This window comes from Athene noctua, unplaced genomic scaffold (assembly GCF_965140245.1).
Source record: "Athene noctua unplaced genomic scaffold, bAthNoc1.hap1.1 HAP1_HAP1_scaffold_31, whole genome shotgun sequence".
In the NCBI taxonomy this organism is placed as follows: domain Eukaryota; kingdom Metazoa; phylum Chordata; class Aves; order Strigiformes; family Strigidae; genus Athene; species Athene noctua.
Window position 1 is genome coordinate 272,367 of NW_027437536.1, and position 25,598 is coordinate 297,964.

The 25,598-nt window shown below is 61.7% G+C and overlaps 1 protein-coding gene across 1 annotated transcript; it reads right to left on the minus strand.

Moving 5' to 3' along the window:
* Positions 1-2,509: 2,509 nt before the first annotated feature.
* On the minus strand, positions 2,510-6,202 carry LOC141974143 (ADP-ribosylhydrolase ARH1-like). The gene is made up of 7 exons (XM_074933473.1): positions 6,192-6,202; positions 5,896-6,119; positions 4,871-4,969; positions 4,686-4,791; positions 3,873-3,952; positions 3,610-3,793; positions 2,510-2,998 (listed from the first exon to the last, which is right to left on the minus strand). Exons 1-7 carry the CDS (start codon positions 6,200-6,202, stop codon positions 2,626-2,628), a joined length of 1,077 nt encoding a protein of 358 aa, XP_074789574.1. The 3' UTR covers positions 2,510-2,625.
* Positions 6,203-25,598: the final 19,396 nt, after the last annotated feature.

Consider the following 25,598-nt stretch of genomic DNA (forward strand, 5'->3'; position numbering starts at 1 on the left):
TCTCTGTTCCTGTCTTTTCTCATGCTCCACCTCTCTGTCCTTCTCTCTGTTGCTCCTGTTGGTTCCAGGCCAGCATCCTGCTCCGTGTCACTGTCCCTTCCGCAGTAGTCTCCTGCTCTCTGGCTCCCTGTCCCTCACTTCTAGATGCCTCTGTGCTGCCTCCTCTCTTTCCTGATCCCTCTGGCCTGCTCCCCATCGCTGCCTTGGCGTCCTTTCTCCCCATCTCTGCCTTGCTCCTGTCCCCCTCCTCATCTCTCGGTTTCCTTCTCCACCACCGCCTCGCTGCCTGTCCCTTTTCTCTTCTCTCTGACCTCCAGCCTCGCCTGAACATTTTGCCTCTAGAGCTCCATACCACTCCCTGTCCCATTGTTTCCCAGTATAACCCCGTGCCCAGCTCCCTGTGCCATTATTAGGATTAGACAACCTGTCCTGCTCTGTGCCCTTTTCCCCTTCACCCTCCAGCCCATCACGGTCTTTCCTTTCTCCCTCTCTTTGTCCCGATCCCTCTCTCCCCCCCTCAAGCCCGCTGCCTTTTTTAGTGTCTCTTGCTCTCCCTCCCTCCCTCCCTCCTTCCCTCCCTCCCTCCCTCCCACTTTCCCTCCCCCCCACATTTGGTTTCTCTCTCTCTTCTTTCTGCTCTCCACTCATCATTATCTCTCTCCCTCCCTCTTGCTCCCTGACCCTGTTTCTCTCCACCCGGTCCCTGCAGGACTCCTCATTCCTTTTCTAGTGATTTCTCCAGCTCTACTTCCCCCACGTCCTCCCACCCCTTTTGAAACCGAGGGGCATTAGCCCCTCAGACCTTGCACCCTTTTCCAGCATCTGCTTTTTTCTGGCCTGCATTTGCCCTCCAGCCTCCAGTTTTTTCTGGCCCACACTTGCAATCCGTCCCTTCCAGCCCTTTTTGGCCTCTGCTTTTTTCTGGCCTCTACTTCCCTCCGGCCTCCCAGCTCTTTTCAGTCTCCCACCCCTTTTTGGCTTCCACACTTTTCTGGCCTCTTTTTCCCTTCCAGCCTCCCTTTTTGACCTCCTGCTGCTTTTCGGCCCCCACTTTTCTCTGGCCTTTATGTGCTCTTTGAACTTCTGACCCTTTTTTGCCCACCCAGCCCTTTTCTGTCTCCCACCCCTTTTTGCACTCCACGATTTTCTGCCCTTTACTTGCCCTCTGGCCTCACACCTGTAGAAGAATTTAAAATATAATCTCTGGTATATTTGAAATAGATTTTAAGGCCTAGTGAAATGTGTTCAGGACTGAGCTATATTGTAGTATTACCAAGGCAACCGGAACGCTGCTCAACAGGCCTGAGAAGCATTCTTGGCCTGCTGCTTGTATAATCCCAGCCCAAGGCTGGTTTAAAACCCCATCAAGCTGATCCTATAGAGACAGGTTTAACAAAGGATGGTTAATTGACTGAACACAGGGGGTTTGCTAGATTAGGAGAATTTAGTATCTAGAAACTGCTTGCTCTACCGAAGCTTTTAATAGAACATCTTGAAGTCTTAGAATTGTGCGAGGTGAAAACTAGTGGAAGAAAGATGAAGAAGATGATGACCCGAAAGATGACCCTGAAATCAGTTTCAACAAGGATTGGAACCAGAAGAGAAGAATTAGGCTGAGACAGGGGGTTGTAGTTTCAATAAATGATGAGAATCAAGAACTGAAAGGTTGAGTGGAAACTTATGAAGACTTTGGACTTAGGCGATAGATTTAGGAATAGTGTGTAAACCGTGTGAGGCCTTCGGACAACCTTGGGGGCCCAGCGGTGAGGGGAGCCCATTGCCCTTGCCGTGGTTAACCTTGGGACCCACCACCCTTGGGGCAGTTAAAGCCAGGCCCGACACCCTTCGGACACATCACCCTGGGGGCTGTGAACCCCAGGGGCCCATTGCTTTTTGCTTCAAAGGACTTTGGGATTGTGGCACCCACTGAAGTGACGACGAAATCTGTCTCCATCCTGGGTGGCGCTCGGAGGGGTGCGGCAGTAGGGTCCTGTGCTCCCACTCCACTCAGCACTGAGGAGCCCACCCGCTGGCCACTGGGTCTAAGTCCGGGGCTACCAGAGATAGAGTGACTGGGAGAGAGCCCAGTAAAGAACTGTTCAGCCTGGAGAAGGTTTGGGTGTTGGGAGTCCCGCCCAGGTGGGGCCTCAGCAGTGGCAGTGACAGGACAAGGGGCGCAGAGCACAAACCTCGACACAGAGTGACTTGGGGAGACATGTTTTTTACTGGGGGGGGGTGACTGAGGCTCCTCGGGGAGGTCTCTGATGGTGGAGGGAGAAAAGGCCACCTGGATGTGGCTACGGTGGCCTCCCAGGGGCTTGCCTGAGCCCCCCAGCACCCCTTTAAGGTGCCTGCTGACCCCCAGGGTCTCCCAAGGCACCTTCTGAGCACCCCAGGACCCTATGAAGTTCCCTTAAGCTCCCCCCCGCACCCCATGAAGGTCCCTGTTGACCCCCAGGGACCCTCATGAGCCTCCCAGCACCCCATAAAGGGACCTTCTGCCCCCCATCGAGCCTTCCAACCCCCTCCAGGACCCCAAAAATGTCTCTGCTCCACCCTAGGAACCCACAGGACCTTTTCCAGAAGGAGGGGGACAGCCAGTGACACCGGGGACATGGCGGGGGCTCAGCGTCTCCCCCAGGCCAGCGCATGGAGGCGGTGGGCAGCATCCCGCAGCCGCCCACGGTGCTCGAGGCGGCAGTGCAGCCCGGGGGGGATGGACGCCAGTCCCCCCCGCAATCCCCAGCACCCAGCGGCGATGGTCCCCGTTGAGTCATTGTCCCCGCCGTGCAGCACCCCCCTGGCACACAGGTCCCCCCAGCATCCACCAGCTGCCAGCAGGGCCTCCAGGGCCACCATGGGCGCATCGTGGCCACTGCGCCCGGGCCACCCCTCCAGTGCCCAGCCCAGGTATGCTGCGTCCCGCTCGGCCGGTGACAGAAGGGCTGGAACCTGCGGCGGGCCACAACCCTCCAGCAGCCCTCGGGATTCCAGGTACCTGCAGGGACATGGGACACGGGTCATGGGGACACTGGAGTCATTGAGGGCATGGGGGACACTGGGGTCACTGGGGATATTGGGGTCAGCGCGAACACTGGGGTCATGGGAACACTGGGGTCACTGGGAACACTGGAGTCACTGGAGATACTGGGGTCATGGGATATTGGGGTCACTGGGGACACAGGTCAGCAGGGACATGGGGATATTGGGGACACAGGAGACATGGAGATGCTGGAGTCACCAGGGACACTGGGGTCACTGGGAACATTGGGGTCATTGGTGTCACCAGTGACAGTGGGGTAAGCAGTGACACGGGGGGCACCGGGCTGTGGCTCTCCAGCAGCCCCTGTGACACGAGGTACTTGTTGGGGACAATCGGGGCATGGTGGCAGTGGGGACACCAGTAACACCAGGGACACTGAGGTCACTGGGAGTGGGGAGTGGCCCTGGGCTAAGGGTGGCAGCACTGGCAGGGACACTGGGGACATGGGGACACAGGGTGGGCACCGGGATCAGCAGTGACCAAGGCGTTGCCAGGACTGGGAGAGAGCCTGGTGGGCATCAGTGACCCCCCTGATCCCCTCCCAGTGCTCCCAGTGACCCCCTCACCGGTGCCAGGCATCCCCGAAGAAGGGCCAGGCAGCAGCGTTGTCCTCCACGGCCACCCCGGCACCCTCCACGTAGTCCCATGCGAGGGGCAGGACCCGCAGCAGCTCAACCCCCCACCACTCTGGGGGCTCCCCCCGAGCCCCCAGTGCTCCAAAGAGGGCCACCGCCAGCGCCCCGAGGTACCCTAAAGGTGACAGGGGTTTCAGGAGGTCTCTGGTGTCCTCTGTCCGTGTCCCCCCCCGCACCCCAGGCCTGGCACCCACCGGTGGGGTGGTGGTGGGTCATGCGCCCGCTCTCGATGCTCACCCGGATCAGCGTCGGCAGCTCCCAGGCGTGGGGGTACCTGCGGTGGGGTCAGCCCTGTCCCCATCCCTCCCCTTGTCCCCCGCCCTGTCCCTGTAGCCCCAGCCTTGTCCCCATCCCCATCCTGGCACTCTTGGCCCCGCTATCCTTGTCTCCATCCCCCTGTCACCAGCCTCCCAGCTCCAGCACCACCATCTCGGCAGTCCCTGGTCCTCGTCCCCTCCAGCTCTGACACCCCCGTGTCCCCATCACCCTCTGTGTCCCCATCCCCCTGCCTCTGACACCCCCATGTCCCTGTCACCCCCATTTCCCCACCCGCCCCAGGCCCCACACCCATGTCTCCATCCCCTCTTGTCCCTGTCTCCCCATGTCCCCATCCCCCTCCCATCTCCGACACCCCATCTCCCCACTCCTGTCCCCTCCATGTCCCCATCCCTCCACCTCTGACACCCCCATGTCCCAACCCCCCTCTGTGTCCCCATATTCCTGCCTCTGACACCTCCATGTCCCTGTCACCCCCATGTCCCCATCCCCTCATGTGTGTGTCCGTCCCCCCCGTCCGTCCCCCCTACCCAGCTCCGACACCCTCATGTCCCCATCCCGCCCCCTCCAGATCTGACAGCCTGGTGTCCCCATCCCTGTCCCCTCCAGCTCTGACACACCCCCATTCCCCTCCCCACCTATTCCATGCCCCCCCAGCTCTGATACTCCCACCCCCTGTCCCCATGTGTGTCCCCATGTCCCCCCCCCCTCCCCCTTGTCCCTGTCCCCACCTGAGGCCGATGGCCAGGCTGCGCATGGCGGCCCCGCAGCCGGTGCCGCTGGGGTTGAAGGGGATGCGGTAGCCCTCGGGCTCCCCTGGCCGCAGCTGCGAGGTGCCTGTAGGGGGTGTGGAGGGGGTGAGACCCTCCCCTGGCACCCCCCGAACCCCCCCCAGACTGTCCCCCCTGCCACTCACCCAGGATGCTGGTGGGCCCCGGCTTGCGCCCCTCCATGTCACCCATGGCAGCCACGTACCGGCGAGCCAGCTCCTGTAAGAGGGGTTCCCCCTCTAGGCCTGGGGAGGGGGAGGCTAGTGAGAACCCCCCTTGGGCCACCCATATAGGAGAGGAAGGTGAGGCCCCATGTACCTCCCTCCCCCAACAGGAGAGGAAGGGGGACAACATCCGTGAACACCCCAAAACTCAAGGAGAAATAGGAACACTCCTGAGCACCCCAAATTGGGTGAGAAAGGAATAACCCCCTCCCCCTGCACCTCACCAAATTGAGAAGGGGAAATGGGCCCCCTCCAGCACCCAATATGGGAAGGGAACACAAACTCCTACAAACCGGGGGGAAAAATAGAACACCTCCACCCGACCCCTGAGGGGAAATGGGGACCCCTCCAATTATTTTTTTGGGGAAATAGGAAGCCTCCCTGGATCCCCTAAAAGGAGGGATGTGTGGAACTAGGATGCCCCCAAACCCCCTCCAGGGCCTGTCAGGGACCCCCAAAAGCTCCTCCAAGGACCCCCCATACAGCCCAGGGTTATAATGGGGACCCGTGAATGCCTTCAGAACCCCCCCTAAGCAACTCAGAGGTGTAACAAGGACCCCCCCCCCCCAACCTCATCAGAGACTCCCCTCCCCATACAGCCCAGGAGTATAATGGGGACCCCCCATCTCCCCATGGACCTCCCTGTACAGCCCAGGAGTATAATGGGGACCCCCCACCTCCCCCAGGACTCCCCTGTACAGCCCAGGGGTATAACAGGGATGACAAACCCCCTCAGAAACCCCCCTAAGCAGCTCAGAGGTATAACGGGGTCCTCCCCATACAGCCCAGGGGTATAATGGGGACCCCCCACCTCACCACAGCCCACTACCATGCAGCCCCAGGGTGTAACAGGGACCACCACCACCACCACACAACACTGCTGGGGACCCTCCCCAGTGTTTGTGGGGTACAATGGAGATCGTGTCATCCCCCCCACCCCCTCAAACCTGTGGCCATGCCCTCGGCGGTCGCGAGGTGGAGGACAGTGTCATCGCTGACGGGCCACTCGGGGGGCTCAAGGGTGATGGCCTCCAGTCCCCCCAGTTCAGCCAGCTCGGCATGGATCTGGGGGCCCGAGGTACAATATTCCCAGCGGCCCCCCCGGTAACCCAGCGCGTCCCCCACTCCGCTCAGCACCATGGCCGCTTCGTAGGCTTCAACTGAGGGCTCCCTGGGGGGAACGGGGGGGATTAGGGGGGTTCCAGCACTGGGGGGAGTGTGGGGAACCCCCGGGGACACTCACGTCTCCTCCATTGCAGTGGCAGCTGGGGATGCCCATCAGGTTCAGGGCGTGGGGCCAGTGCTGGCCGGGATCCCTTAAGGACACCCCGGGGATTTTCGGGAGGGGGACAGGGGACAGGGGTGCTGGTCCCATGGTGATGGGGATGAGGGGTGACAGACTCCAGGACCTCTGTGCCTTGGGGGCGGCAGGGAGGGAGAAGGCTCGGGGGGGCTCAAAACGCATGGTGGGGGGGGGTCTGGGGGGGGCACCCAGAGGGGCATGGAGAGGGGGTGTACCCAAAGAGGGCTGGGGTACCCAAAGTGGCACAGAGGAGCTGAGGGGGGTCACTGAGAGAGGGCTGGGGGGACATTCAAAGGGGCACAGAAGAACATGGGGTCACCCAAAAGGGCTGGGCAGGGCATCTGAAGGGGCACCCAGGCACATCAGGGGCACCCAAAAGGTCAGGTGGGCACCCGAACACATGGAGAGCACCCAAAAAGGGGGGGGGGGGCATCTAAAGGGGCACCCAAGCACATGGGGGGCACCCAAAAGGGCCAGGGGTGCACCCAGTGGGGAGAGAGGCCCCAAAAGGATTTGGGGTGCAGAGGGACAGGGTTTAGCAGCCCTGGGGGAAGGTGGTGTGGGGAGAAAAGGAGCATTCCAAGGAAAAATGTCTCTGCCAAACATTTTCCCAGTTTTTATTTCACGGAGATGGGGCAAAAACACGGCCCTGAGCCATATTTTGGGGCGCAATCCCCCAAAACTGATATCACTTGGCTTGGGGCAGCGATATGCAGCCCTGTTCTGACAACTGGGGCCTGCGCTGACCAAAAACCTCTGGGTTTTGTTATTCAAAAATGGTGAAATTTATGTTTGGTAGTGGGCAACGAGTGGTTAAAAGATCGTCCTTAAATTTCAGAGCCCTAATTATGGAGTCAGGCCCAAGGCCTAAGCGCAGGCCCCAGCCAGGCCAGAAAAGTGTAACTCCTGGTTTCCTAGCAGCAGCTTTTAATTTTTTTTTGTTTTTTTGGCACAAATTGTGCCAAAGGAGACACAAATCTTTGATCTGTTTGGAAAAATCCTGTTGGGGTGGGGGCGGCAGGTGATTGGTAGTAAAACAGGTAAATAATGAGGTTTAAAATTCATTGTCAGTTTGGAAAATTACAAAAACCCTGAAATAAAGAGCTTCACTCCCCAGTCAGGACTGAGAAGAACCTCTCACAGAGATTCCTTTTTGCAGCACTGGGGATCGCTCCACCACAAGTGCCCGCTTACTAACAAACCTCTCTGACTAATACACACAAAATCACACATCGGCACCAGATCTCTTGGAAAAGGCAGTCTGATGCTAATGGCTTCTTAGAACTCATTTACATAGTAAAAACAGAGTCAGGGTCTTCTCCCCTCCTTAGGGGTCCCCACGGCCTTTCTCTCACTGTCCCTTAGTGAACCTTAGGTCTCTCGTGTCCATCTCTGGTCACGGAGTTACTTCATCCCTCCTTCAGCTCGTTTGTTCCAGCTCTCAGCACTTGTGACACTGGCGTCTTCTTAGGCCCTTTGTTTTCTTGAGGATCCTGCTACCAGGGATGTACTCGGGGAGTTTCTCAGAGTGTCCCAGGTCTGTCTTATCTTTACTAGGCAAGGAGTTAAAGGTTTCAAAACATCTTACAAGTGGGTGACTGGGTAACAACTACAGAGGGTAGTTAGGAAAATGTATAAATGAAATTCTATTACATTACAGTAAAATACAGGAAAAATACAAGCTAGTAAACCACAAAAGATGTCTGACATTAAAACTAAAAGTCCTATTTTACAGGTCTCTGTATGTTAGCAATTTCAAGTATATTTGTAGCAGCTTCCCGTCAGGAACTTTGTTAGGAACTCAGCAGGCTGCCTTGTTCATCATTGCGATTATTCAGTCAGGAAAGACAGAAAGAAGGCCGGCAGGTTCCAGTTTCTTATCTTCCTTCCAAGGCCTGTTTCCCCTCAAAGCCTCGCTGCTTCCCCAGGCCTGCGCAGAGCTGGGTGGCCGATGTCGATTTGCCTCTTAACATGTTGAATCTCCCACGGCCGTGCAGGGCTGACACTCGCACACCCGCCCAATGAAAACTGGGCTTCTTGGCTGGTCAGGGCTAGCAGCTGCTGATTGCCTTTGTTCTCGGGGCCTCGTGGTGGTTGGGGTTCTGGGGTTGGGCAGTGCTGGGGTAATGGTTTTCCAGGGTTATCACACAGTAGTTTTAGGGAGAGCCAGTGTTACTGGGTGCCAGGGTTATGGGGGTGTAGGCTTACAGTGAGCTGGGGTTATGGGGTGTTAGGGTTACGGGATGGCAGAGTGTAGGGGGGATAGCATTAAGGTGTGTTATTTTTAGGGACAAAAGCTGGGCTTTTTGGTCCTGGATTCTTGGGTTGCTTATGTTCTTGGGCACGGACATGCCTCCAATGTCAACAAAACATTTTGGGTAGCTGCCGTAGAGGATGCTGGGCCTGTGGTGTGACGCTTGTGCCCTGGGACAGGAGGTTTGTGACCCACCCAAGCAGAGAAATGGGCTGTGTCACCAAAGGCACTGGGGGAGTCTAAGAGGTTTGGTGGGACTGTTGGGGTGACACAGGTGTGCTTGCCTGTGACCTTGGCTCACAGGTATTGTGTCTTCCTTAACCACAGCACCTTGTGGATTGTCCATCCACAGCCTGTTTGGAGCAGGAAATCCAGACTGTTACTCATTTTTCTCCACCCAGAGTCTCAAGTCTGGCCTGAGCCCTGGGTCCAGTACGGGGGACCAGATGGAAGGACTGGGCATCATCATGTGTGGAGAGGTGGAGGTAGTAGGGGCCGAGGTACCTAAGGCTGCCTTTTGGAAGCCTTGGCTCAGCTGGCAGGAGTCAGGCACGAAGTGTCTCTCTTGGCTCCAGGGTGACTCCTGCCAGCAGCTGCCTGCCTCGTTCAGGACCCTTAGCTTGGATGTAGTTCCTTTTGTTTGCAAGGAGCGGCTCTTTGTCCCCCGCCCTGGGCATGACCCCCCCATGCATCACAAAGGGCCACCAGTGCCTCCCAGTGTGGCGCTGTGCTGGCATGGGCAGTGCTGGGGAGAGACGGGCTCCGATGGGAGCAGCACTGCCCTGGCACAGGGACATGGCCTGCCAGCCTCAGAAGGCTCTGCGGGGCCTTGCTCTTCCCCTTGCTGAGCACTTCCGCAGCACAGGTGTCTGCCTGGCCGCAGCAGGATGGGCCAGCTGACCTCCTGCTTCTCCCGGTGCGTACCCGCTCTGTCTCTGTGGCACCAGGCATGGCTGGTTCCTGGCAGAGCCCCGTGTCTCATGTCCACACTGTGTTTTTGCAGGGGCAGCTCTGGTGGCAGCCAGCTGGGTGTCCTCGTGTCCCAACGGCATTTCGAGCTGCTTCACTGCGATTGCATGGAGGTGACCTGGCGTGGGAGGACCAGAAGGAGACACCTCCTGGTTTTCCAAGACGCCCTTGCTATTGCCAAGCACAGGTAAGAGGAGAAGATGGCAGTACTCTTTCTTCCCAACTCCTGCCTCCAATACTGGCCCTCAGGAGACATCTCGCAAAGTCCTCAGGCTTGCCTTTGGTCCAGTGTCCAAGAACGTCGCAGGGAGGTTTCCTTGGGAGGGGCAGGCGGTCAGAAACCAGGGCTGTAAGAGTCAGGGTGTCTCCCCAGCCAGGATGTTGCCGGTTTGTGCGACCAGCAACTCTGAGCCACCCTTCCCAGGGTTGTCTGGGTGCAGAGGCTCTCCCAAGGAGGATTGCCATAGTTGCCCCCACCGAAGGCAACCTCACCATCAGCCCCTGCTCTTCCTGGCTGCAGGTGTGGCACCAGCTTCTGGCTGCAGCACAGGGTGTGTCTCAGTGAGCTCCGGGTGCTGTGCAGGGAGAAGGCAGCGTGCGGATGTGCAGAGGAAGAGACACCGCTGGGCCTGGACTGCTGCTGGACCCTCATCCTTGCCTGGCCCAGCAGCTTCCGCATGGTCACTTTTGCGTGAGTGGCGGTGACGTGTCACCCAGGTGCTGGGCTCTCTGGCCCAGTGCTTTCCCTCAGAGCCCAGCTGGCTCCTCGGGCTTGCATCACGGGGTGGGGGGCAAGCAGAGGCACTCCTTTGCTTGTGTTCGACTTGTGTGGAGTGTGCAACTTGATCTGGCGGGGGGAAATTGGGGTGGCAGTGGTGTCAGGGATGTCCCCAAGCCCCTCCCCCAGCTTCGTTAGGGCTAATGAAGCACCCCACACCCTGTCTGGTTGTCACCTGTTCCCCTGCGGTCCCCAGCGTCCTCTTGGGTCACCCCAGGGCCTCCCCACAGTCCCCAGTGTCCCTTTGGGTCACTCCAGGATCCCCAAAACGCTCTCTTGGACCTCCAGGATGTCCAGTATCACTCTGAGTCAGCTCAAAGTGTCCTCTGGGGTCCCCCTGGGTAACCCTCGTGTGCCCCATGATCTCCCTCATCCTGATCATTCCCCTCGGGGTCCCCAGTGCCCCCCTGGGTCACCTCATGGCCCCCAATGTCCCCACCAGTCACCCCATGTCCCCAGTGTGTTGCAGGGTCTCCCAGCTCGCCCTGGGATCCCCATGTCTTGCCCTGGTGTGACCCAGTGTCCCCCTGATCCTGTGTGTTCCTTTCCAGGGTCCTCACTGTCCCTCCGAGTCCCCCTGTTGTGTCCCTGCTGGGGTGCCCCCATGTCCCTCTAGTGCTGCTGGGTCGCCCTGGGTCCCCAAAATCTTGCTGGGTTCCCCCTGGTCCTGCCTGATCCCCCAGGACCCCCCGGTTTCTCCCAGTCCCCCTCAGTCAGTCTCCTCCCGGTGTCCCCCTGCTCGCCGCAGCTCCCCGGTGTCCCCTCAGGCCCAGCCCCGCTCCCCAGCTCTGGGCCCCCCCAGAGGAGTGATCCCCCTCCAGGCCTGTGCTCACCCACCCTGGGGCAATAGAGCTGGTTCGGCACTACCGGGTGTCACCCTCCGTGGCCTCCCGGGTCCGATCCACCCGCCGGGGTTGTTCAAGCTCCCCCGGGCCGACCCGCTGCTCCCGGGGCCCACTGCCCGTCCCCGCGGTCTCTCAGACCCGGTTCCACGCGGCGGGAAAAACGAGGCGCCGTGGGGGGGGAGAACAGCCAATGAGAGCGAGAGGCGGCTGCTGCTGGCCCCGCCCCCGACGTGCCCACATCCCACCGAGCATCCCACCGGACCTTGCCCGCGTGCAGGCCCCGCCCCCCCGGCGGCCTCGTCCAACCGGAGCAGCGGCTTGCGTGGGACTGGCCACGCCCCCTGGCGCAGGACACGCCCCACCGCGGGCTGGTGCCAGCGGAGCGCAGGAGAGGTGTGAGGGCGGGATTCCCGGGCCTGGGCCTGGGCCTGGGCCTGCCCCACCCCGGCCTGGGCCTGCTCCACCCGGCCTGGGCCTGCCCCACCCGGCCTGGGCCTGCTCCACCCGGCCTGGGCCTGCCCCACCCGGCCTGGGCCTGCCCCACCCGGGCCTGGGCCTGCCCCACCCGGCCTGGGCCTGCCCCACCCGGGCCTGGGCCTGCTCCACCCGGCCTGGGCCTGCCCCACCCGGGCCTGGGCCTGCCCCACCCGGCCTGGGCCTGCTCCACCCGGGCCTGGGCCTGCCCCACCCGGGCCTGGGCCTGCCCCACCCGGCCTGGGCCTGCTCCACCCGGGCCTGGGCCTGCTCCATCGAGGGCCTGGGCCTGCTCCACCCCGGCCTGGGCCTGCTCCATCGAGGGCCTGGGCCTGCTCCACCCCGGCCTGGGCCTGCCCCACCCGGGCGCCTGATCCACCCCGGGCCTGGGCCTGCCCTACCCCGGGCCTGGGCCTGCCCCTCCCGGGCCTGGCCCCCCTCATCCCTGGGCCTGGCCCCCTCAAGGCTCTCAGCCCTCCTCTTGAATTGGGAGCCCCCCTGGGCCTGGAGCCCCCTGTGATTTCTGCCCCCACCCCGGGTCTGATCCCTCCTCTCACCCTGGACCCCCGGCAATGTGCCCTCCCACCTGGTCTGACGCCCCGAGGCCGTTTGACCCTGACATTTGCCCCTCCCCAGCAGATGTCGCAGCAGGGGGGCAGCACCCAAGACCCGAATGAGACTGCCAGCAGCCGGTGAGGGGGAAGGGGAGGCACCACACCCTGCCGCGTGTCAACCCCCACCCCCGTGTCACCCTCTGGCTGTCCCCACAGTGCCCCCCAAGCCGTCCCTCACCGTGCCCTGTGGTGTCACGTCTTCCTCTCCTGGTGCCCCCCCCGTCTCCCCGCAGTGGGACTCTGTGTTGCCATCCTGTGCTCCCCAGTGTCACCTTCACTCCTGTGTCCCCCCTTTGGTGTTCCCCTGGTGTCCTCCTGTGCTCCCCGTGTACTCCCATGGCCCCCCAGTGTCCACACTGTGTACCTCCCGTCGGTGCCAGCTCCCCATGCCCCTCCGTTTTCCCCCCATGTGTGCCCCCCCATGTCACCCTTTTTCATCCCTCCCTGTCGTGTTCCCCCGCAGGCGCCCTCGCCAGAACTGGCGCTCGCTGCTCCTGGACCTGGAACAGATGGTGCCATGGCCCCGTGGTGATGGGGGACCCCACACCGAGGTACAGGGGGGTCACCCTTCATAGGGGGGACACACTGTGGTGTTAGGGGGGAGGGCAGGGTGTCAGGGAGGTCTGTGGGAGGATCCTGAGTGCTGGGGAGGGGTCTCAGAGAGGGCTGATGGGGGGCAGGGCGCCAGGGGGAGACTGGGGTGGGGATCTGCGTGCTGGGGGTCATCTGGGTGCTTGGGAGATCTAGCGGGGGCCCTGGGGGCTGAGGGGAGCTTCACCCCCACACCCATCTGGACCTCCCGGACTCCCCTCCCCAGGTGCAGATACTAGAGAATGTCCTGGGGTACATCCAGTACCTGCAGGGAATCCTGAGTGTCCTCCAGGGTGATGCAGGTAATGGAGATCCCCCCCACATCCAGGGACACACTCCCTGACCCCCCACCCCAAATTTTTGAGTACCCTCCCTGGGACCCTCTACTCGTTGAGCCCCCCCCGACCTCCTCCTTTCCCACCCACCCCCACTTCAAGGGCCACCCCTAAGCCCCTCCGCATTGGGGGACTGCCCCCCCAGTGACAGCCCCCCTATCTCCACAGGCAACCCCAGTGACAGTGACAGTGACAGTACGGAGGCGGGACCGAGCACTAGAGGCACATGGAGGTAGGTGATGGGCGGGGGGCAAATGGATGGGGGCACTGCCAGGTGCTGACCCCCTCCTTACCCCCCTCAGCCCCCCCAAGCAGCAGCTGGTGCCTTACGAGGAGGAAGAAGAAAAGGAGATGGGGGGGGGCAGTGACCCCTGGATGGGCCTTCCTGGGCCCTACTGGGAGACAGTGGACTGGGAAGGGGGGGCTCCCCTGAGCCCCTCTCCGGAGCGGGAGGGGCTGCTGGGGCTCAGCCCCTCCTTGCTGGCCTCGCCACCCCCCCGGGGCCCCCTGATGAAGTGCTACAAGGTAGGTTTGCGGGGGCCGGGGGGGGTGTGACAATGTGTCTGTGCCCCCCCAGTTCAGTGTCACCATCCCCCCCTAGATCTCTTCGCAGACGTCTATCTCGGCCCGCAGGTAGGGACTGTCAGCCCACCAGTGTCACCTCTCCTCCTCCGATGTCACCCCTCCCAGTGTCACCCGTAGGGGACACAACTGTCCCTGCAGGCCCCAGCAGTGGCATCGCAGGAGGCAGCGGCCAGTGGCAGCCCGGTGACCCCCAGGGTGGCTGTGGAGATGGGGGGGTCACCGCACACACAGGGACAGGGTGTCCCCCTCCGCCCCAAGAAGAGATGTATAAATGGGTTCATCATGTTCTGCCGCATCAACCGGAGAAACTACATGAGGTGGAGACACGGGGACCCTGGGGGGGGAATGGGCACCCTGGGGACAACATGGGGACTCCAGGGACATAGGGACCTGAGAAGAGGGATGTGGGAACAATATGGGTACCCAGGAGGATGGAGACCCCAGGGAGGACATGGGGACCCTGGGGACAACATGGGAGCCCAGGAAGTTGGAGACCTCAGGGAGGAGGAGTGTGTGGGGACCCCACAGAGGACATGGGGACCCTGGGGACAACATGGGGACCCCAGGAGGATGAAGACCCCAGGGAGGAGGGGGGATATGGGGACCCTGGGACAACATGGGGACCCCAGGAGGATGGGGACAGCCAAGGGGCATATGAGCTCTGTGGGGGAACACGGGGACTGGCAGAAGGGTGTCCTGAGGTGGTGACACCCCCGACAATGGTGCCAGAGCCTACCCGGGAGTGGCCTCCTCTGTAGTCACGCAGGAGCTGGCGCAGCTCTGGCACAGCCTCAGCCCTGAAGAGCACCACTCATACTGGTACATCCTGGTTCATACTGGGTGCCCAGATGCCTGGGTGTCCACCCCAGACACCTGGGAGTTCCCGCTTCTGGACGCTGGGGTCCCTCACAGTGTCCCCTCTGTCCCCCACAGCCTGTGGGCCCAGCGGTTCAACCGTCTGAACAACCGGGCGACAGAGCTGGACGGGGATGAGGATGATGATGACATCAACCCCCCTGCGCCCCTCCAGCTGCCACTGGCTGCCTGCACTGGCACGCTTGGGGGGAGCCCTCTGCCACCCTGATGTCCCCTCCTGTCCCCATCCTGTCCCTGTCCCCACCCTGTTCTTGTCCCCATATCCCTGTCCTCATCCCGTCCCTGTTCTTGTCCCCATATCCCTGTCCCCACCCCTGTTCTTGTCCCCATATCCCTGTCCTCATCCCGTCCCTGTTCTTGTCCCCATATCCCCGTCCCCACCCTGTTCTTGTCCCCATTCCTTCTCTGTCCTGGTCCCTGTCCCCACCCCTATCCCCATCGCTGTCCTTGTCCCTGTTCCTGGGGGTTTTAACCCCAAACAATTTATTCCCGGGAGGGGCTGGTCCTGCCATGCAGCGGACAAGGACACCTGTGGACACCTGTGGCCCCGCCAGGGCAGTGGCTGTCCCAGATGGGGGCTTGCCGAGTTGAACAATAAAATCCTTTCTGTGTCTCTGACCCTTGTCCTTCCATGTGTTTCGTGTGTGTCCCAAGTGTCCCCCCCATGTCCCTGGTGTCCCCAACAAGGCTGACAGCTTCATAGGAGCCTTTTATTGGGGAGCGGGGGTGTCTGGACCCCCTCAATTCTTCTTGGGCCCGGAGACCTGAGCCAACACCCACAGAGAGTAGCAGGTGCCTGCTGGGATAGGGGGGCTCAGGGACACCCTGCCCCCTGGGACCCCTCCCTGTACCCCACCCCAAGGGACGCAGGTGTCCAGGAGGGACCCAGGCATCCGGGGGGTGTGATGGCGGTGGGTGCAGCCCGGCTGGTGGTGGGGAGGGGACGTGAGAGTTTGCGGAGCCTCATGGAGGATCTTGAGGATGGAGGACACATAAAAGGGGGGGGGGAGGGGCAGACATTTGGGGAGCAGAAGGGGGGTTTCAGTTCCCCTTAGTCACCCCAGGGGGGTGACAGCGGGGAGGGGATGGGGACAGGGCGGTGGGAGCGGTGGCCAAGGAGCCTGAGACCTGGCGCTCTCGTTTCCCAGATGAGCGGCAGGGGCGGGGACAGGGTTGGGGACAGGGACACTTGCTGCTGGACATGAGGAAGACACTGCTGGGGCTGATGGCCAGGCGGCAGGGGACGGCGCCCCAGCGGGCACCATGGAGTGTGTGACTTGACCTGCTGGTGGGAAATGGGGGTGGCAGCGGTGACAGGGATGTCCCCAAGGCCCTCCCCCAGCCTCGTTAGGGCTAACGGAGCGCCCCACAACCTGTCTGGTTGTCACCTGTTCCCCTGTGGTCCCCAGTGTCCTCTTGGGTCACCCCAGGTTTCCCCACTGTGGGAATTAAGAACTAGTGGTTACCAAAAGGTGAACTGACCTTGAGGCTAGAAGAATAATTTTGGGAAACTGCAGCAGTGTTGTGTAACACCGTGTTTTGTGAAAAACAGCAGCAAAAAACACCCCCTGCAGAGTCTGGTGAGCGTGTGAGCAATAAACAGGCACAGCCTGGAGGTCAGTGGGATGCAAAAGTGAAACGGAACCGATGTAAACAGGGGCAATGAACGGAGCTGGCGCACAGGGCGGCGGCGTTTGCTCTTCCCCCTTCAGCAAAGCGGTGTGAGTCAGTCATCAGCTGCTGACAATGTCCTGCAGCCCGTCAGGGACCTCCTGGACAGCAAGAGAGTGTGGGGGCAACGGGGACACACCCTCCCCTCCCCAATGCCCCGGGCCCCCCCCAGGAGTCTGGGGGACCTCCAGGGTCAGGGTGACCGCTCAAGGGGTGGCAGCAGGGTGCTGTGCCGGGACTTTCAGCTCCATCCCCTCGCTGCAGCCTGACGCTCCGCCAAGATCTGCGAGCAGATGGTGCTGAAGTGGGTGCTGAAGGGGCTCTGGAAGCTGGTGATGAACACGACGGAGAAGACAATTGTCCTGCTGACTGGCTGGATGGTGAATGATGGGGAGGGGGACCAGCGACAGGGACCCTGGAGCTGAGAGGTGGCTGGTCGGGGCCAGTGTGGGACATTGCTGGCCAGGTGCCCTCGCTGGCTGCTGGGGGGGGGGAACTTCGGTGACGTCCCCAAACCTGCCCCCAGCTCATGGCCAGGGAAGGGATAGAAAGGTCATGCTTGACCCAGGTGCCCAGCACAGCCCAGCACCCTCTCGGCTGGCTTTGCCAAAGGATCTTCCTGTCACTCCATGTGGCACCAAGAGAGGACACCGCTGGTCCCTTCCTCTCGATCCTTGCCCCTGAGCGGGGGCAGCAGCCCATGCTGTGCTCATCAGCACCAGCTGTGGGCACAGCCCCTGTGCCAGGGGGTGACTCAGGAGGCGCTCAGAGTGTGGGGAGCCACCGCACGTCGTCCTTGCTGCGGGGCTGGGGTTGTCTGGGGAGCAGGGACTGGCTTTGTGGGGATGGGAGGGCACATCCCAGCAGCAGGGCTGAACTCTCCCTTGCTCGGGGGCTGAACAGGCTCTGGGGAAGCAGAGCAAAGCCCAGGGAATGGTCCCTCCTCAGAGGGAGGTTGCCTACAGGCTCCGTATCGCATCGCTGTGGGTCTGTCCTCCCCACACGTAGCCGTGCACCCTGAGGCTTCCCGGGGCAGCTGTTCCCTCAGGGTCAAGTGGGGAAGGGTGACACCAAGGGCTCTGAGCCAGCCACACATCTGTCACTGTCACTCTCGGTGGCTTTTGTCGCTGTCACAAAGCTGGGCTTGGGCTCTTAACTTGGAGTCCCTGGAGCCACTGGCCGCTGTGTCACCTTTCTGGGGCTGCGGGTGGGGCTCCTCGGGCTGTGTCTGTAAGGGACAGTGCATTGGCGACCTGTCAGCGCTCAGTGGTGCCACCTCACGGGCATCTTGTCATAGCCCAGAGCCCGGCTCAGGTCAGCCCTGCAGCGCTCCCGTCCAAGCTTGCCCACCCTTGGCCAGAGATGGCCAAATCCAGCAGGAACACTGGTGCCGCTGGCCCCGGTTGCCATCCCAGCCCCTCTGTCTGTCCCTTCACGCCGTGCGTGGCTATGCCGTGTTCTGGAGGCCGTGAGCCCGGTGCCGGGGGCAGAGGTGACACGGCCGTGTGGATCTGCGGGGCGGTTTTCCTGGGGGGAGGCAGCCCTTGGAGGGGCCGTGCTGCGGCCAGTCCCTACGGCAGGGGACAGCCTGCCCAGGGTGGCTGGTGGGTTGGTGGCCTGGGGCTACGTGTCAGAGCCAGGTGTCAAGTGGGGTCCACCAGCTCCCTGGAGCCGAGTCCCCACGGGGCAGAGCCCCCCGCCACGGTGAGGAAAGGCTGGGCGGCTGGGATGGGGCCACTTGGGGGCTGTGGGGACCTGCGGTGCCCGTGGCAGGGCATCGATGCCAACTGCTGTGACACGTCAGGTGGGGACACCCCTGGCTCTGCTGTCCCTCCTGGCTGGGGGGGCGGGGGGGAGCCGCGGGGCAGCTGGGGCTGGGGAGGATGGAGGCGGGGGCCGACACTCATGTCACGGCTGTTCTCTCCAGTCGCTCTGTACGGCAGCTCCCTGTCTGTCTGTCTGTGTGCTGTGTGTCGGTCCTGGCCTCGCTGGTTTTTCTCTCGTGTGGCTGCCCGGGTCCTGCCCACGCCCTCCTGTGGCTCCCGACTTGGCCCACCTCTGTGGCCCCCACCCTCGTGCTGCCCGCTTGGCACTTGCTCCTGGCGGGCACTTGCCCGCGGCCCCAGCTGGGTTCAGGGGCTGGAAAGGTCCCGGACAGATTCGCGGTGCCTGGGTGTGGGGAGGGGCAAGTGTTGGGGATGGAGCGGGAGGGGACGCGCTGGGGCAGCGCCATGTAACCAGGGACAGCCAAAGCCCGGCTGGTCCCATCGTCCTTCTCTGGCTGAGGGATGAGAGAGGCGGCAGGAGGCAGGAGCAGGGGCAGCGGTGCGTGCCCGGCACTCAGGGCTGCTCTTCCCTGGGCCCTTGTGCCTCAGTTTCCCCTGGAGGCCCTGGCTGGGGTGCAGCTGTGGTGGGGGCTGAGGGCAGAGACTTTCTCTGCCTGTGGAGAGCAGCATCTCGCTGGGGCATGACAGTCCCTGGCCCGGCTGCTCCGCGGTGGGGCAGGTTGCCGGTACGAGTTGTGAGACTTTTTCCCTGGTGGGGGTACAGCCCTCGGAGCCCGAGCTCCTGGGTCCCATCTCGGCAGTGCTGCTGGGGCCCTGCCTGGCTTTGGCGGAGCAGTCACCGCCTGTCCTCTTCTGCTCAGTCGGTGGCCATGGGCTTCTGCCCCACGGGGCCAGGGAAGGGCCACAGCCACCCCCAGCCCTCCCCTCCCCCTGCTTTGACCGCAGGCACCTTCACGAGGAGGAGCAGTGGTGCGGGTGCCGGTGGCGGGGTGCTGGCTGCCAGTCCCTGTGGGGACAAACGCCCGTCTCATGTCCCCCAAAACCTTTTGTTTCCAACAGCAGCATTTGGAGAGGCCCTGGGGGCAGCCTGGGGCTGAGCCTCCCTCAGACCTCACGGGGACCCCGAGTCCCAGCCTTGCTGAGGCTGCTGGGGGGCCGAGGTGGTGTCAGCTCTATGGGGTTCAAAGGCCTCTTGTTCACCCATCACCCCGTGCCTCAGTTTCCCTCCAGAACAAGAAACCCTTCTGGTGTCCCTGCTTGGCCCTAACTCTGCTGCTTGTCCCTCACACAGGCTTCCCCGCCAGCTGACCCTCCTGCTACCCCCTCCTGATGCAGATGTGCCTCAGTGCCCCCCAGGAGGCTGGTTAGGAACCCCCCCATGGCACTGCTACCCCTTTTCACACTGTTTCTCTTGCCGTTGCTGGGCCTGGGTCAGTGTGGGGTTGTCGCTGGCCCAGCACCGCATGGACTGGGACTCTGCGTGCCAAACCCAAGTACAACTGCCCGCTCCCCGCTCCCTTCCCACCGCTGTGAGTGTCGGCCAGAGCTGGAGGGGAATGTGGGGGCACCAGAGGATGCTAGTGGGGACCAGTTCCCCATGGGCTCAGCACCCCTTCATCCCAGCAGGGATCAGCTAGCCATAAGCCCAGCATCCCAGCGTGGGAGCAAGTTCCCCATCAGTGCAGCATCCTGCATTGCAGTGGGGACCAGTTGGCCCAGCATCCCGAAGACACCAGTCCCTCATTGATCCAGCATCCCTCCGGGACCACTCTTCTACTAACCCAGTATCCCAGTGGGGACCAGACCCCATGGGCCCAGCACCCCAACAGGGACCACCCCCCATGGGCCCGGGCTGTCCTGTAGGAGCTCAGCCATGTCTTTGCCGCCAGCTTGCGGCCACCCCACGTTCCCAGCCCTGCTCTGCCCCCTCATGTCCTGTCCCACGCTGTCCCCACCCCACTGCTCAACCGCTGACGTTGCTTCTACAGGGAACGCTCTTGAGAGAACATGGCAAGGGGACAGAGAAGGTCAATAGCCGTGGGCTCCGTGTGTGTCATCGCCCCATGGCCACACTCGTGGCCCCACACTCACCTGCTGTGGAGGGCCAGGCTTCTCCGTGCTTCCTCTGTCGTGCTGTCTGGATGGGCCGTTGCCTGCGTGGCCTGTTGTTGTGTTGGGGTGTGCCGTGTTGTCCGGGATGCACTGCCTGGATGTGGGATGGGGACAGTGACCCGTTTCTGTGTGTTGCCTGGGATAGGGAGCTGGTGTCATGTGTTTAGCCCGGTGGGTGGGTATGGGGTGTTACCCATCCCCAGGCAGGCATGGGAGACGCTGCCCCAAGGTGCTCAGCACCCATCCAGGGGCCTGGCTGGGACAGCATGGGGATGGGGTGCCCAAGCACGGGAGATCCTGAGCACAAACCTGTCTCGCCTCTGGTGGCTCAAGAAGAGGTGACCCCCAGGATGCTGGGCTGTGCTGGGGATGTGCAGGGCACACTGGGGGCCCCAGGGCTGCTGAGATCCCCTGGACCTCTGTTTCCCCCTGATGCTTGGGGGTCTCAGCAAGGTGTTCTGAGCTCCAAAACTTGCCAAAAAGGCACATGGGCTCTCCCTCTCTCTGGGTGCTCCCCACTGCCAGGCTGGGGGGCCAGCACGGCCCTCCAGGCTGCCTGCTCCCAAACCCTGGCTTCAGGAAGAGCCACACTGGCACTGTCGGGGCAATGCCTGTGGCTGCCCCCTGTTCTCACGGGGGATGCTGGGTCCTGCCCCAGTTTGCTAAGCGTTCTGGGAGGGCTGCTTTCATCCCCCTGCTGCTATTTCCCCAGCCCCAAACAGTGGGGAGTAAGCCTGCCCCCACTTAGGAAGAGACCTGACATGCTCATCACAGGTTCACCAGCAAGCTCATTGTGCTGGGCCTTTGCAGGTGTGAACTGGTGCTGATCCAGTGGCACCAGTGGAGAACTGGGCACAGCCGGAGAAAGTACAGGGCCAGAGCCTACACAGCCAGGGGATGTGGGAGGCCTGGACCCACGGCTAGTTTCTGCTGGGGCTACCAGTAACTGTCCCTTGCTGTGCTCTTCCAGAGCAGGGTGAAGCTGCCCAGTCACACTGAAGTAAGGACATGGCTCTTCTGCTCCCCACTTGGCTCTGGTCCCTCCTCTCACCTCCTTCCTGTCCCTTGTCCTGTCGGAGGGGTCTCAGCTCAGTAATTGTTGTCCTGTTGTGCGTTTGGGTGACACCAGTGTCCCCAGCTCCCGGTCTGTTCACTGGCTGGGGGAGATGGGGAGAGCAAGGGAAGGATTAACAGGACAGAACTTGGGGGGAGCCCATAAAGGGTTAATGGGGGGTTACAAAATGAGGGCATGGGTGGGCCAGACCCCTGCAGAAGGTAAAGGTTAGTGAGATAGTTGCTGGGGTTTCTCACTGTTGAGAAGGACTGGAGCCACTGGTGCAGGGAGGGTGAAGGAGGTGGGAATTGCTGGCTCTTCCTCACTGGGCCCCAGTTTTACCCAGTTGGATGTTGCACACAGAAGGGAAGCTTGAGCTCAGCCTGGTAAGTGGTTGCCAGACCAGGGAGGTGAGTGGGACCTGCCTGTGCCGTGGGGCTGCGTTCCCAGTGAGCCGTGCCAGTGGCCCCAAGGAATGGCTCCATGTCCCCTGCCCATGGGGGTGGCACGGCCCAGGGCAGGCGAAGGCGGCCAGGGGCTCCCATCCACGGTGTTCGCTGGGGCGCAGAGGGCCTGGGAGCCTCCCTGGGGCTGGGACTGGGCAGGGGCCGGGGGGGCAGGGGGGTGCTTGGCTGGGCTGCCAGCACCGTGGGGTGCAGAGGGACCGTGCCGCATCCTGCCCGTGCCCACTGTCCCCCTGCGCTCGCTCTCTGCTCCCCCGCCCCATGTCCTGTGACTGTCCGTGCGGTGCCAGGGCCATGCCAGGCTCTGCTGGATGCAGAAGCGGGTGCTTGGACACCACAGGGAGCAGGATGGGACCCTTGGGCCAAGCTGCTTGTGCTGATCAGGGTGTGAGGTCCCTGGTGCCAGGGTGATGTCCTGCCTTGGGGGCCCCAAGCCCCCAGCCCCTTTGCTCAGGGGCTGGGACAGGGGCTGCCAGCCCCGTACCACCACGGCATGGCCAGCGGCCCCGGGTCTCTCTGAGGAGCACCCCCCTGGCCCCCGGGAGCCTGACGGTCCAGGGGAGCCCCCAGAGCTGCAGCGAGCTCCTGGCACCATGTGCCCAGCCTAGCCATGTCACCCCAGCCCAGGTGCTCACCGGGGTCATTCCTGTCTGCTCTCTGCAGGGCTCGCAGATGATTTTCAACACAGGTAAGGAGCTGGGGCAGCTCTCCAAGCTGAGGTGAGGGCCGGGAGGCTGGGCTGGGGGGGCCGGGCAGTCTGAGCTCCTCCCTGTGCCAGGGCGGGTGACACTTTGCAGGCTGGCACTGGCACTGTCGCAGGGACCCCACCAGTGCTTGTTTGATGATGCGGCTGGAGCAAGGGGAATGGGGCCCAGGTCCTGTGCTGAGAGCAGGATTTGTGCCTTGCAGGACCACATGGTGTGGGGGGAAGCCAAGAGCCTGACCCCACAGCCATGTGCAGTGGTGGAGCTGGCACTGGACAGCAGCAAGGTGAGGGTACTCTGGGGTACGAAGGGGTGTCCCTGAGGGCTCTAGCCCTGAGGCACAGACCTGGGGGAGCATCGCAGGGGCTCCAGAAGAGCTGCTGAGGTCCCTGCAGCTGTCTTCCTCCCTTCCAGCAACACTTCCATGCTGGTGGTGTGGGACTGAAGAAGACGTTCCTGGAGAAGAGCCCTGACTTGCAGCCGCTGTGCTGCGCCCTGTCCCTCTACACCCAGGCCACTGACCTCCTCCTCAAAACCGTTGTGCAGACCCAGGCTTGGCAGGGTAGGATGCACTGCCCTGACCCCCCACCCGGGCCCCCCACCCGGGCTTGGCTGGCCCATGGCCAGGGGCCCATCCTGCCTCCATCCTGCTGGGGTTGGGGGTCCCATCCAGGCTCGCAGAGGGGTGGGAGGGTTGGGTGGGAGGGAAGGGCTTTTTCCTCCCATGGTTTGCAGGTGAAGAGCAGCCGTGGGTGCCCAGAGGCAGCCTGGCACCCCCAAGTCCCCCACCAGCAGGAAAAGCATTTCCCCAGTGCCAGGGCATAGCTGGGGCCTGTGGGTGGGGGAGAAGGCCACCCTCTGGCCACGCGTCACGGTGTTTGTCCTCTCTGGATGGCCCCTGCTGCCCAGCACAGACACTTCTGCTCCGACCTTGCCTTAGAGCTGCCAGTCTTGGCCAAGTGGTGCCAGCCCGGCCAGGGCTCCGACCTCGTGTAGCCTTGGCTGGACCTGGGTGCTGTGCCAGGGCCTGTCCTGGCATGGTGGGTGCCCCATGGTTTGGGATCTGTCCAGGGTGCCGGGTGCCTCTCAGGTGCTGCCCCCATCCCAGAGCCATGCAGTGCAGGGTGCCAGGCACCCTCTGGGGCAGGGCTACCCCTCGGATCTAAACACTGACCTTTGTTTTGTCCCTTGGCTGCTCGAGGAGGGGACAGAGATGTTCAGTGGCAGTCATGGGTCATCACAGAGTGCCCCAGCTGGGCTTGTCTGCGTCCTCGGGGAGTGGGACGTGCGTTTGCTGTCTGTGCGTCTCCTGCAAGGGACGTCTGTCCTGTCTGTGCCTCCTGTGCCAGCCATGCTGGGACTATGGCATTGGGTCAGGGGGTGCCAGCACCCCTGGGTGCAGTCTGGCCCCAGGACCTGCTGGGTTCAGAGCTGGGTGGTGCCCAGCAGTCCCATGTCACTGCAGTGTTGTCCAGATGCTCGGCTCTCCATCTCTCTGTGAGATCTGATCCCTCTTTCTCTCTTTTTGTTTTCTCCCCCTTCTTTCATTGTTCCCGTCCCCCACACACATCGTCTTCTATCTCCTCTCTTTGTCTGCTCTGTGATATGTCTTGGTCTCTTTCACTCTCCTGCCCACTGGTTCATAGTGGGAAAGGTATTACAGAGTCACAGAATCACAGAATCATCTAGGCTGGAAAGGACCCTGAAGATCATCCAGTCCAACCGTTCACCCAGCGCTGACAGTTCCCACCTACAGCAGATCCTTGAGCACTAAATCAACCCGACTCTTCTACCCCTCCAGGGATGGGGACTCCACCACCTCCCTGGGCAGCCCATTCCAACACCCAACAACCCCTTCTGGAAAAAAATGCTTCCTAATACCTAGTCTGAACTTCCCTGGCGCAACTTGAGGCCATTCCCTCTTGTCCTGTCACTTACTACTAGGTTAAAGAGGCTCAAACCCCCCTCTCTGCCCCCTCCTGTCAGGGAGTTGCAGAGGGCCAGGAGGTCTCCCCTCAGCCTCCTCTTCTCCAGACTGAACCCCCCCAGTTCCCCCAGCCGCTCCCCAGCAGACCTGTGCTCCAGACCCTGCCCCAGCTCCGTTGCCCTTCTCTGGCCACGCTCGAGTCATTCAATGGCCTTTTTGGGGTGAGGGGCCCAAAACTGAACCCGCTCATCGAGGGGCGGCCTCCCCAGTGCCGAGCCCAGGGCTCAGATCCCTTCCCTGTCCCTGCTGGCCACGCCAGTGCTGACACAAGCCAGGATGCCATTGGCCTCCTTGGCCCCCTGGGCACACTCTGGCTCATTCTCAACCCCCCCAGTCCCTCTCTGACCGGCAGCTCTCCAGCCACTCCTCCCCAGGCTGTAGCCCTGCTGGGGCTGTTGTGGCCCAAGGGCAGCCCCCGGCATTTGCCCTCGGTGAAACTCCCCCAGCTGGGCTCAGCCCATGGCTCCAGCCTGGCCAGGTCTCTCTGCAGAGCCTCCCCACCCTCGAGAGACCAACACCCCCACCCGGCTGGGTGTCACCTGCAAACTGACCGCGGGGGCACTCGAGCCCCTCGTCCAGCTCATCAGTGAAGGTGTTAAACAGGAGCGGCCCCAACACCCAGCCCTGGGGGACGCCACTGGTGGTAAACTGGAGTTAACTCCCTTCCCCACAGCTCTTTGGGCCCGGCCAGCCAGCCAGGTTTTTACCCAGCAAAGCGTGTGCCCATCCAAGCCACGAGCAGCCAGTTTTGCCAGGAGAATGCTGTGGGGCCCTACTGAAGTATTTGACTTTGTATTTCTTGTACACTTTGTCCATGTGAGAATCTTTTGCTATGGTCATTCGTTACCACGTTATCCATATTTTTGAGGTTTAGGTGGACTGTCTGTATAAGTATCAAATACTTAATTATGCGGTGGTGTTTTCTTCCTTTTTTTTTTTTTTTTTTTTGTACTAGTCAAAGATAAATCTGAGAAGATACTTGCCCTAGCATTTGTGAAGCTCATGAGATATGATGGAACAACTTTGAGAGATGGAGAACAGGACCTTATAGTTTACAAGGTAGAATTTTGACATACTTTAGTCTTTCTATGGTAGCTGCCTCAGCTGACTGACTTTTGGTGAATTACTGTTATGGAATTGCACAGAAAAATGTTTTATAGACTGTTCTATTAGATCCAGCAACTAAATAGCAAGTACTGTGCAACTTGCATGTTTGGCAGGTTGACCGTTAAACCTTGAATATGTTT